Source organism: Corapipo altera, unplaced genomic scaffold (assembly GCF_003945725.1).
Source record: "Corapipo altera isolate COAL_440 unplaced genomic scaffold, ASM394572v1 71, whole genome shotgun sequence".
NCBI classification, from domain to species: Eukaryota; Metazoa; Chordata; class Aves; order Passeriformes; family Pipridae; genus Corapipo; species Corapipo altera.
In genome coordinates, this window is record NW_020884916.1 from 4,383,774 (window position 1) to 4,396,169 (window position 12,396).

General features: G+C 53.8%; 1 protein-coding gene across 14 annotated transcripts in view; it reads left to right on the plus strand.

The window, feature by feature from the left end:
- Window positions 1-12,396, plus strand: part of OPCML (opioid binding protein/cell adhesion molecule like) — a 335,041-nt gene that overhangs the window by 219,532 nt on the left and 103,113 nt on the right. For 8 of the 14 annotated variants that reach the window (XM_027655438.1, XM_027655437.1, XM_027655440.1 and 5 more), the window contains one exon: window positions 7,260-7,344. In XM_027655438.1, the coding sequence (XP_027511239.1) occupies window positions 7,260-7,344 (85 nt within the window). The other 6 variants (XM_027655446.1, XM_027655434.1, XM_027655435.1 and 3 more) reach the window with 3 other exon arrangements.

The following is a 12,396-nucleotide window of genomic DNA, read 5'->3' on the forward strand; positions in this document are numbered from 1 at the left end:
CATGTTTTTCTCTTCCTCCCTCTCCCTTTATCTTGGAATCTTGCTGTCTTGGCTGCTCTGCTGACACCAAAACAGGTCTGAGGTTTGGTTTGGGCAGGAGTGGGGCCGTGAAGGGCACCAGAGTGGGTAGTCACTCATCTTTGCATCACATGGGGACTGGTTTGCTGAGGCGATGCCTGGTCCTCCTGCCTCCCACCACGGGAGTAGGTTGTGTGAGACCATCCAGCTCCATGATGGGTGGCTCTTGTGTGATCCAGGTGAGAAAAAAAACATTGCACACTGAGGAGGATGGGTAGATATGATTTTCCTTTCTCTCAGCTTTTAAATACGTGCTGGAGACACCATTTAGAAGCCTCCCAGGACAGCCCCGAGCGTGGTGTTTCCCTCTCCCAGCGTGGAGTGGAGGTGGCACAGCTGCTCTCTGATCACTCCCGTGTCTCTGTATTTTGTAAATAAGCCCAGAGGCTACGAGATGGCTTCGTGTTTAGAAACAGGATAAACAGGGCAATGTGATATCTATTTATTTGTTCTTTTATTAGTTCAGCACAGAGCTCACAAAACACTTCGTAACCGTGTATGAAATGAGCCTTGTAATGTTCCCAGGAGAGGGAAGAAACATTCCTGCTCCACTTGGCAGCTGGGGGAAGCTGAGAGCTCCAAGAGCCTTGCTGCCTTGTCACCCTGGTCAGGGTGAGACTGTGGTGGATGCAGGAGTAAATCCCAGATCCTGTTTTCCATTTCCAGTCTGTACTGGCTGGTAAGACTCAAATGCACATTGCAATGCTGAGCCATCTGTGGTCTACATCCCCCTTTCTGGTGTTTCTCCTGCTCCTGGACTGATTTGGGAATGTGACTGTGCCTCCACCCGTTGTCCCAGCTGAGAGGTCATTAGGTGGAACATGAATATGGCACTAATTATGGAACCTGGATACCTGTCAAACCCAACTCGCCCCAAGAAGCTGTGGCTGCCCCATCCCTGGAAGTGTCCAAGGCCAGGCTGGACAGGGCTTGGAGCAACCTGGGCTAGTGGAAGGTGTCCCTGCCCATGGTAGGGGGTGGAACTGGATGTTCTTTAAGGTCCCTTCCAGGTATGGGGCATCTATAGCTTCTCTGGGCAACCTGTGCCAGTGCCTCTCACCCTCACAGTAAGGAATTTCTTCCTATTATCCAATTTAAACCTGCCCTCTGTCAGTTTGAAGCCATTTCTCCTTGTCCTGTCACCTTCTGCTTCCCAGGGATGTGGGAAATTTGGGGTTGGGCTCCTGGAAACATCTCTTTGGCAGAGAGTGTGCAATGCAGTGAGGGTTTTGTTGTGCTGTTTTGTTTTGTTTTTTTCCAAGACAATGTCCTTGGTGGAGCAGCTGAACTTTGGCGTGTTTTGATATGGAAATGTTTTGGCAATGAAGCAAAATGTCACATGTCTGTAATGCCCACTCCCCCTTCCCTCCAGAGTTGGGTTTTCAGGGAAAAAGGACCTGCATGGGAGTTGAAAATTTGCCCAAATGCATTAAATACCATCAGAAATGGCAACAAAAAAAAAAAAAATCTTGGCATCGTGAAGAAAATCTTAACATTTTGCTTTCCTTAGAAAAAAAATGAAAAAAAAAAAACCCATCCTGGATGGTTGTCAGAAATACTGCTGGAAAATGAAATGCTTGTTTTTCAAGCTTCTTGGGCGATGTTGTGACTGTTCTGCTGCCCCCGGGTGTCCCAGCCCCTCCAAGCTTTGCTTGAGCAGCACTGGGTGTTTTCAGAGTTGGTGGGTTTGTTTTATTCTTTTAATATTTGCTGTAATGAGGGTGAGGGAGGCTGATTTTAGCTGTGCAAGGTGGGTGTCTTTGGAGCTGCCTCCTTTTTGTAGTTGACTTGTCAGGTTTACACACGGTTTAAACGTGCCATATCCCTGGGGTTCAGCTGGGGATTGTAGCTGAGCATTAAGTGTAAAGTAATCCCATTAAAATCCACAGGGATCACCATCTTGTGGATCCTCCTGAACCACAACCTGCCTTGCCGTGCTGTCATCATGACTCCAGGCTGGGTTTGTGTCATCCTGGAAGGATTTTATGGAAAAGAGAAGGATTTGTGCGTGCATTTAAGGCATGAGGATGGTGTTGGGGGGGGGCTGACTGCTAAACCAGCCCTGAACTGGGTGTTAATGAGGAGCTTGAGCTTCCAGTTTGCATTTGCTGCCCAGGCGAGCTCAAGCACCATGATCAATGTGAAGAACAGGCTGCATTTTTTTCACAATTACCTCAGCAGGTTTTTTTTTTTTTTTCTTTTGCTAAATTCATGTGATAAAATACATTAAATGTAACAGCACGGAAAACAAAAGTTCGGTTTGCAGAGAGAGCCTGATTTAGTGTGAAGATGAAACAAGGTAAAACAACTGAAAAAATTAAGTGGGATAAATAAATTCTGCTGGGGAGAGGCAGAGCTGTGTGTGTGCCATCAGCCTGGCAGTGGTCAGTGCAGCTGTGAGTGACATTCCTAAGGTTTTCCTGCTGAGAAAGGGGTGATGCTTTGCTGTGACCCCCTCCCATGTGCCAGAGGATGCTCAGCTTTATCCCAGGACTGTGAGATGTGATTCTCTCTGCTCTGCTGCTTTGCATGGGGGGTTGTGTGTTCCTCCTGCCTGCGCTCGGTGCTCTCTCTTTTGGGTGAAGAAATGAGAATATTTGGCAGCAAATGGGAAAAGCAAGAAACGGGGTGGTGGGGTGTGGGGGAAGGGGTGTCGGGAGGGATTGCCAAATATGCCGGGGAAAAATTAGCAGCTGCAAGTGTGCAAGGGAAAAGGTGGAGAAGAAAAGGGGTAGGGACAGATGGAGAGAAGGAGGGAGAGAAAGAGGAGGTGGGAGAAGAGGGAGGAGGGGATAATAGTGTGGAAAGAAATTAGTTAAAAATCTTATAGCCCCGAGCCCAGACGCCATCTGGACAGTGCAGGAGACCAACAGGGCTCAGCGCTGCGTTCGCCGTGGAGGTGTTACATATGTCTTGGCCAGGTAGGGTGGCCAAGATGTTCAGGATTAGAAACTTCCCCAGGAGAGAGATGCCTTAAAAGAGCCCAGTTTTGGTAAAAAAAGTGCCAGCAGCTGTCTGCCGGCTGGGGACCAGAGAGGAGCTGTTGTCTTTGAAAAAACTCGTCTGGGGTTTCCAGAGGGAGATCTGGAGAACTTCCACCCTGCTGGAGGATGAATCCCTGGTAGCAAGGATTAGCTCTTTGATTAAACAAGCCCAGGGCCTCCAAGGACTGCTCTTCCCTACAGCTCTGCTGGGTTTTTGCTTTCCTGGGTGCAGCATTAACCCCTTCAGTTGTGAACAAGGCTTGAGTGGCTTAGGGACTGCAAAGTTCATCTCAGGGAGAGGGGAAAAAAAGGAAAGAATGCTCTTTCCTATTATCTTTGCCTTAAGATTTAGTTGTCTTTGCCTGCTGAGGACTGTGACAAGGACTCAGTGGTTTGTTATGCCCACCACAGGGGAAGCTGCTGTCCTGGGGTGAAGCCCACCTTGCTGATGCAGCTGCGTCCATGCTTCCTAGAATTCCCCCATGCAGGCAGGTTTAAAAGGAGTTAGAAATACTCCTTGGATCTCTTTTGGAAGAGGCAGTGCCCCAAAGGGAGCTCGTGAGCAGGAGGTGGCACTTGCTGTCCAAGTGCTCAGTGTCCCGGTGGTGTTACAGTCTCCCCGTGCCTCACTGCACTAATCCCTAGGGAGCTGCACAGAGGGCATCTCAGCATGCCCTGAGCTGTGTGGAGAAGGGGAAAATAGTCTGGGAGGAGGAGTGAGGCTAGAGAATAAAAGCCAGGGCGGCCCAGTAGGTCCCAGTGGCTGCTGGCTGCTCCCCAGTCCGGTGCTGGAGCAGCGCTGTGGCTGAGCTGCCCCGTGGCCCCCGGGCTCCCGTCCCTCACTAATTACTTCCAGGCCTGTACTCTTGACATTTGCAAGCTCCTGATTAGAGCAACGAGGGAGAAATCTCGAAGGGAGAGGGAGGCCAAACTGCACCACTAATAAAAGGCGAGATTGACAATCGGCTGGGAGGCGAGAGCCGGGGAGGTGCAGGGACTCGTCCTTGCCGGCTCCGTTTCTTTCTGAGCCTCTGGGATGATGAGAGAAGGTCAGGGCTTGTTAACGTCACGGTGAGGAGCAGGATCCGCCACTGCCATATGCCTGGTGCCCCCAGGGCCTGTGCCAGCCTTGAGTCCCTCTCAGTTAGGCGATATTTTTAGACATGGACCTGAACTGAAGCCACCCCGTGCAACCTCAGGTCCGCAGACTGTCTCGGTGCGAAAGCGCCTCTGCTTTCGCGTCTGCTGACTTTGTGTTTCATGCAGATTTTTTAGCCTCCCAGATTTCAAGTTCCTTTTCCCCTTGCCCTTTTCTCCCTCGTGTCCCAGCTCTCTCCCTTCATTTGCTGGCAGTGTGCTCGCTCGGGAGGTAACGTTGACCACAGCAGTGGGGCTGGGACATGTTTGTGATGGGCTGGCCCAGGAGGCTGGAGCAGGAGAGGCTGCTCGGGCTGCCTGCACCATGGAGTGGTCTCTGGAATGAGTGTGGCTGAGATATGTCTCCTGCATAGCCATTCTAGGCTCTTGGGTCCCTACCCAGCTAGGTAAATATGGATAACATTAATTTTCCAGTCCCTCTCTCTCCCCTCCCCAATGCCCCATATAGTCTTAACTGTGCCCATCTCTCTATGGCAGCCAGTTTAGTTGTCTGTCTGTCTGTTTATGCCCTGCCTTTACATCTGTTCATGGATCCACAGCTCCCCAGCCTCCTCAGAAGCCTTTCCTGAGGCAGACAGGCTTTTTTTCCCCCTATAAATCTTCCCTTGCCTGAATTGCACTGGCTCTGGCAGGCTTTCTACTACACACACTCTGCGTCTACATCTTCCTATCCCAAGGGGTAAACACCATTTTACCCAGCAGAGCTTGTGGTCCCTGCAACATCCTTCCCTCTGGAGCTCATCCTGCTGCTGGATGAGGCTCAGCAGCGCCTGGGGTCGGGCTGTCTCACTGCTGGGGGCTGTGATGGGTCCATGCTGGCTCCTTCTGCTGCTGCTCCCTCCCTTCCAGCAGACACAGTTCCTCTGTGCCAGCGTGGGAGCAGATCAGGAAGGAGATGGAGTGTCCTTCCTCTCCATCCTCCCCCCGAAGAATCCCCGGTGTTGAAGCAGCCAACCTGCACGTTCAGGGTTAAGCCAACTTTCCAGCAGCTTTCTGATGGAAAACTCAGCCCTGCTTTTCTCTGTGCTTTCCTAGGCTGTCCTATTTATCCAGGCTGCAGCGAGCATCCCTCTGGTGCCTGCAGCCATGGCTGGTGCCGGGAGCCAGCACGCAGCTCTGCAGTGCTAGCCCATGGCTAGTCAGGTATTTAGGGTCACTGCATCCCACTGCCACGTACAGAGGACCTGCTGTGCTGATAACTGAGCTTGGAATCACTGAAAAACCCTTGCAAAACCTCTTTATTAGTCTCAACAGCTGCGTTTGGGGCTCTGGATGAGTTTGGGATCCTGAAATAGCCAGAATGCTTTTGTTGGTGGTTATTTTCCTTCCCTAGCTCCAGGAAGGGGCAGGTTCCTCATGATACATCAATAGAAGAGGCAGATGCCCTTTGGAGGAAGGCACCCAGCAGAGGTCCAGCCTGGCTTGGGCATGAGGAACTGTGTGAGGAACACTGTGTGGGGTTGGTTTTCTTTTGTAGGCACACACAGATGTGTCTGGATGGTCACCAAGGTCTTGGTGTCTTCAGCTCCCATTTGAGGAGACAACTGGTAGTCTGTGGGTGTCTCCAAAGGAGGAAATCTGTTGAAATTTAGTGATTTCAGCTGATTTCATTGGTGTCAGGTGCTGCTCTGTTGTGAGTGGTGGGGTGGAAAGCCCTCGGGCTTCCTGCTGCAAGGATCTTGTGTTAAGGAGTGGAAACAGCAGGAACAGGGCAGGGAGATTCTCTGGAGCTGCCTGCACCATTCCATGGGGCAGAGAGGTGGTGGCAGGACCTTGTTTCTCACAGGCTGAGAAAAGTGGTCACAGCCCCCCACGGGGAGATGCATCAACAGTGAAAAGTGGTCCCGGCCCCCACATCAACACATCAACAGGTGGATGCAGGGAAAGATGCCGGGGTGGGTGAGGGTGCGGGCATCCTGCTGCTCCTGTGGCGAGCGTGGGGCTGCGTGGTGTGAGGAAAATCCCCTTTGCAGCGGGGCTGAAGAGGTTAAAGGGTTTTGGGGGGGGGGGGGGGGGGGGGGTATCTCTCGGCTGCTGGGAGCCCCGGTCCCTCTGCCGGAGCGCGGCGCGGCGGGGGTTAAACGTGTGTGTCCTCCGTGCGCATCCCGCCCCGCTGCCTCCCGCCCGCCCGTGTGCGGGGCTCGGGGCGTGCGGGAGCCGAGGCGCCGGGCAGCGCTGGAGCCGCTGCCATGACAACCCCGGGGATGCTGCCGGCCGGGGCCGGGGTGCCGCCGCCGCCGCCCCCCCGCGCTCCCCTAGCCCCGCACTGAGCCCAGCCGGGAGCGGCCGCCGGTCCCGCGGGAGGACCCCCAGGACCCTCTCGGCAGAGCCGAGGAGCGTCGGGGACATCGCCTGCAGCTCCGCGGGGAAGTTTCGATCTTGCGACAGAATCGGCATTTTGGGGAGCTTTATTTTTTTTTTAATATTTAATTATTATTATTATTTTTTAAAATTCTCCTTTTCCCTCTGTGATTTAAACAAAAACGCAAGAGCCGGCGAACAGCCCAGCCCCGGCCCGCTGCGCCCCCGCCCCGGTGCCGATGCCGCCCTCCCCTTCCTGCCACAAGCACTCACGTTTCCTCCGTGGGTTATAAACTTTTGATGCCAGATCTCCGCAGCGCCTGCCCAGCTGCAGCTGAAAGTAGCGTCTCCAGCAGCCACACATCTGTGACCTTCATCTCGTGCTCCGCACCTTCTCTCCTCCTCTTCCTCCTCCTCCCCCTGGCCCTCCCGTCCTCCTCCCTCGCCCGAGGACAGCGGGACTCCCTCCGATGCCGCTCGGCAGGCTCAGCGCTCGCAGCCAGCCTTGCCGGGGGCTCTCCTGATCTCCGTGGAGCTCCGCAGCGCTCGCCCCGGTGGTTTTGCTCCCCCCCATCCCTCCTCTCCACCCACCCCTTCCCCCTTTTCGCCTTGTCGGGTGTGTTTTTTGCCTGTTGGAAAAGTCCCCGCTGCCCAGGATGGGGGTCGGTGGGTGCTTAGCCCTGCCCTGGAGGTGCCTGGTCGTCCTCTGTCTCAGGCTGCTCTTCCTTGTGCCCGCAGGAGTGCCCGTGCGCAGCGGAGATGCCACCTTCCCCAAAGCCATGGACAACGTGACAGTGCGGCAAGGGGAGAGCGCCACGCTCAGGTAGGAGCAGCTGGACGGGGGTCTCGGGGGGCTTGGGGGTCCCGGTTGTGGCTTTTGAAGGCTTCTCTGTGCCCAGAGGGTCCTGGGACCGGCTGGAGACTTTGCACGTGTCCCAGGGGCTTTTCCCTGTTGTGGCAGGGGACACCTCGGATGGCAGCTTGTCCCCATCGCGGTGGGGGACACCCCGTTGGGGTGGTGTTGTGGGGACGGACACACCGGTGCCGTGTGGCTGCAGGGCAGGGCTGGCGACCTCCCGGGGGGGCTGCGGGTGCCAGACCAGGAGCTGCCACAGGGGTTTAGGTGGCAGACAGTGAGCTAGCATTGCCTGACACTCCCGAAGTTGTGCCTGTGTGGGAGGGGAAGGGGGTCCAGCCGGCGCTGCCAGCGGGTTTCCAGGGCTGCGATGCCTCCGAGGTGTCGGTGTTTCGCCTTGATCACTTTATAGTCTCCGCACGAATCCGTTAATATCAAATCAATCTCTTACTCCAGGGGTGCATCTTATGAATTCTGATGGATGCTTTCCCTTACGTTGTTTGCTGTAGGAGAAACACAGGCAGCTTGTATGCAGATGGGGCACTTCTGTGCCGCACAGTACAGCCTTTGCATTCCCTGGATGAGTTACAGGTGTACATGGTGCAGTGCCCAGGTAGCAGAGCACTGCACTCTCTGTTGGCATCACAACAGCCTGTCCGGATGAGCAGAGAGCAGCCCAGCCTTTTTCGGGGGGCAGTGGGGACACTCAGCTCGTGGCTGGGGCTTTGGGTCGTGCTGTGCGTGCTTCAGGCAGCCCCGGGAGGACCCGAGCTGGTTAATCCGGGAGCTGTGGGACTTGGGGAAGGAGCACGGGGATGGTGGGAGCCTGGAGTTCGTCTGCTGGTTTCCGTGCAGCAGCGAGCAGAGCGCGTCCCCCACACAGGGCTGGCTGCTCCCCCGCTCAGACCCGGGCTGGCAGGGCTGCAGCAGAGAGCAGCTGCTCTTCCCAAAGCCAGGCACGGGGATGGCACAAGCAGAGCGTGTCACGCTCTCCGATAGCAGCCGAGCCAGTACAGGGACGAGGAGCTGGTGCTGAACAGAGGGTGCTCTGCTCGCCTGGGTGGTCAGGCAGCCTTTCCGTGGCCGAGGTGGGCTTTGTAGGGGAAATGTTTGGTGCATAACGGGGTGGTGGGAATCAGGCTCTGGCTGGAGGCTCTGTGAGTTCCGTGCTGCTGAGAGAGGCGTTGGTCTCCTGTCTGCTTCCCGCCGCGGCGACTGCCAGACTTTGGGATGTTGCCTGTGCCGTGCTCATCCCTGTTCCTCGGTCCTACAGGGACCCGCTGGGACACACTTGTCATTGTCCCGTGTAACTGGGGGCCGTGGCTCAGCTGGAGAGCAGAGGGCTCCGTTTCCTTGTGCTTTTCCTGATTGAACTGTGGCGATGATTAACCTGGGCTGGAGCGAGCAGGGCAGTTTAAAGAAGGACAGTCCCCCAGGGAGGTGCCTTTGGCCCTGGTGCTCTTTTCCTCACTGTCGGAATTTGTCTCCCTGGTGAAGTGTGGGGTTTGGGGCTCTCTGAGGCAGTGCTGGTGGGGCTCAGAGCAGGAGGGGTGCCTTCTGTGGGGGGGCTGAGCCCCTTCCCTGGGGAGCCCCTGCAACTCCAGCCGAGCCTGCTGCCAGCAGAGGGCTGACTTGGATCTCCTTTTTTCTTTTTTTCTTTCCCTTTTTTTTCCCCCTTTATTTTTTTTTATTTTTAAGCTTCTGGCCTCTTTTCTGTGCTCTGTGCAGGAGGGGATGTTTGTGAAGCAGCCAGCCCTGGAGCCGGGGTGGAGGTATTTTAGCCTTCTTATAAGAAACTCTTCATCCCCCAAGTGCTGGCAGTTAAAAGAAGCCCCTGCCCCCAAAGCACCTGTTCTCTACCTATTTCCTCCCTTGGCATCTGCTCCTGCTCAGGCCCTCTGGTGCATCTTTTCCATGCCTTCACCCCTCCCTTTTCCTCCTCAAGTCCAGCCTGCTACTGTCAGTGTTCTGGCCTCCATCTCCCATTTGCTCCCAGTCTGCCCCATCTCTTTTGGCATTCCTGTTTCCCCCCTCCTCTGGGTAGCGAGTAGCTTTCCATCTTCCCTTGGGATCTGGCAGTGGGCAGGGGATTGCACACAGCAAACCAGAGAGGAGGCATCAGTGGTGGGTTGAAGGCAGGAGCCCAAAGGTGGAGGACCTCAAGGAGTAATGTTGGTGTTTATTTGCAGGCTGTGGTGCTCTGTGGAGAGCTGGGAAGGGGAAACCTTCCTGGGGAGTCTTTCCATGTGGATGATGTTTGTGGTAGATGGTTATTTTCCTGGTGAACAGTCTGTGCACCCGCAGGAGGAGCAGGTGTGGTGTCCTTTGCTGTCCTCCCTCAAATGGCTTTTGGTGCTCACATGAAGGAGTTGGCCTTGGAAAAACTGAGAGCTGTAATTCCAGTGTGTATCTCTTGCAGAATTATCCCTAATCCTGTTGGGTCTGGAGTGGCCAGTCCTCTCCTATCCTCCTCCATCCTGGACAGGAGCTGGGCTGAGCCCGTGTGTCTCCCTGGCTTCCACAGGGCTGGTGGAAGCTCTTTGCTTCCCAAGATCAGCTCTTTAACCACCCGTTGCATTGCAGAAAGGAGATGTAAGCGAGAGCACAACCGTGGGCAGGCGGTGGAGGAAACCTGGGGGCTTTTCAAGCTGGTTGTGGTTTTCCTGTATTGGATTTTGGGCGCTTCCATTTCCAGCTCTCCAATCCTTTTTCTGAGGGAGGCTCAGCGTAATCCTTGCAGAAACTCAGGCTCCATCTACAGGCAACTTGTAGGTCATCTTAGATCAGCTGCAAATAATTTGGCCGTTTTAAGCAGAAATTGTTCATAATTCACTACTTTTTATTGTGAGAACAAACGATTCCCATAATAGTCAGTCCCCTTTCCTCTCTGGGGAGCTCAAGGCAGTTTGCAAATTCTCCGTGTGCTATTGAAAATAAAATCAAACTGCCTCTTTCCTTGTTCTGAAGCACAAAACTCTCTGCCATGAAGTGGGGCAGGTGTTGAGATGGCAGCAGTAACCCGTGTTCCCCGCCAGCCTGGGACACGAAACGGAACAAGGAGCACGCTGGTAACCAGCAGGGAGGTTGAAGAAGGTCACTTTTTAATTTCCCAGCTGGGATTTGATGAGGAAACAAGGATTAAGTTTCTGGTTTTGGGAAGAGAGCCATTGAGCCTCAGCTTTCTCCACACGCCGCTTGTTGGGCGCGTGCCCTGGGGTTGCTGTGGGGGCATCGCTGGCAGGGCACGGTTGGCAATCCTGGTGCCTTGATCCTGGCTGGAAACTCGGGTTGGGTTTTATCCCAGCTGGTGGATCTTCTCTGGGGAGGCAAACTGTGGCAAATATTCAAGCGGTGCTAAAACGGGGATGGATGTAAACGGGATCGTCCCGCTGTGCCGCCGGCAAACCGACCTTTTATAACAGACATCAGTGCAGTTCATAAAGACATAAACCAACAGCTGCTCCAAATTTCAAGGCTTTATGGTTTTATCTGTATTTAAGAAATATTGTGGTGGGTTTTTTGAGGGAGAGAATGTGTTTCAGTGGTTGGAGGGAGTGGCGGGGAGATGGGGTGTGGTGCGTTGTCTCCTTGGCTGTCGCCACAGGGACACCAGGATTTGAGGAGGCCTCTCTGTTGCTCTCGGCCTCAGTTTCCCTGTCTGTAAAATGGACCCAATAGCAGTGGTTTGTCAGTGATGATCAGAAGAATGAGTGTTTGTAGGTGGTGCTGAGGTGGTGCAGAAAACATTAGGCGTGTACAGCTAGGCTTTTCTCTACACTAAATAATACAGAGATGCTTTATCTCTGTATTTAAAGGCAAATTTTCAAGTCAAATCCCCTGTGCCTGTCTGCTTCTGGTGAACCCATGGCCTCCCCCAGTGCTTGTCCATGAAGGAGACCAAAAAGCCAGGAGAGCTTTGCTCATTCTCATAAGCTTCTGTGCTGGCTCTATTCTGTCAATTAGCGACTATGAGAACAATTCCAATTAAAAATAAAAAGCCCGAATAAAACATCATGAGATGCCGTTCTTCCATTTATTTTTGCAATTATAGTTTTAATTATTCCTGACAATGCTGCTTTAGTTCTTTTTTTTTTTTTTTTCCTTTTTTGCTGTGTGTAATAACCTACCACAGCCTGTTTTCCAGCACACGATGAGACCTCAGTAAAGTACAACCACAGCAGGACCACAGTCTGCAGGCTCAGGTCTGGAAAGTCAGGAAATCAGGGGTTTCCACCTCCTTTTTTGGTCAAACCGACGGTGCTTCGTGTACCTACCTGTTAATGGGGGTTGTGACACTCACCTGCTGCCCTGCAACGTGCAGCCACGTACCTGGCAGAGAGGAGAAGTGTTAATGCAGCCACGTCTCTGCCGTTAAATCCTTGCTGGGAAGCGGGGAGAGAGTCACCGCTTTTTGTGTGCAAATGCTAAAAGCATGTGGGGATTAGCGAAGAGCAGATTAGTGAGGACTTGCTCCATGGCTGCCCCCTCCTTTCTCCCCCCCCACCTCCTCTCCTACCCAAAAAGTTTTCTGGAGCAGCTAAATATATACCTGCCGTTTCCAAGGTAGAGCTCTCTGCGTGGCGGAGCTGTAATTGGCGACTCAGTGAAATTACAGCCACGGATTCTGGCATTTGGATCCTCCTGGCTGGCATAATAATTTCTCCCTAGGTAGCTGGTATTTAACTTGTCTTATCTGCTCCTGATAGTTGTAATTACAGTGCCCACTAATTTCACTGTAATATTGCAGCCGCTGGAAGGGTGGTTGGAGAAAGGTCGGGGGGTTGCAGGAGGGCTCCCTCCTCCCCTGCCTGCTGCACCAAGGCACGTGATGCTGCCAAAATGCAGATGCTGAGACTGTGGAGCTGGTACCCAACCTTCTGGTTGTGCCCACTTCCCACTTTGGTGGGGCTGGAACAGCCTCACAAGCCCCTGCCACACCATTGTCCTTGCTGGCATCTGGGAAGGACATGCTGGAGGGAGTCCTGGTGTCCTTGCTGTGGGATGAATCTTGGTCTGCAT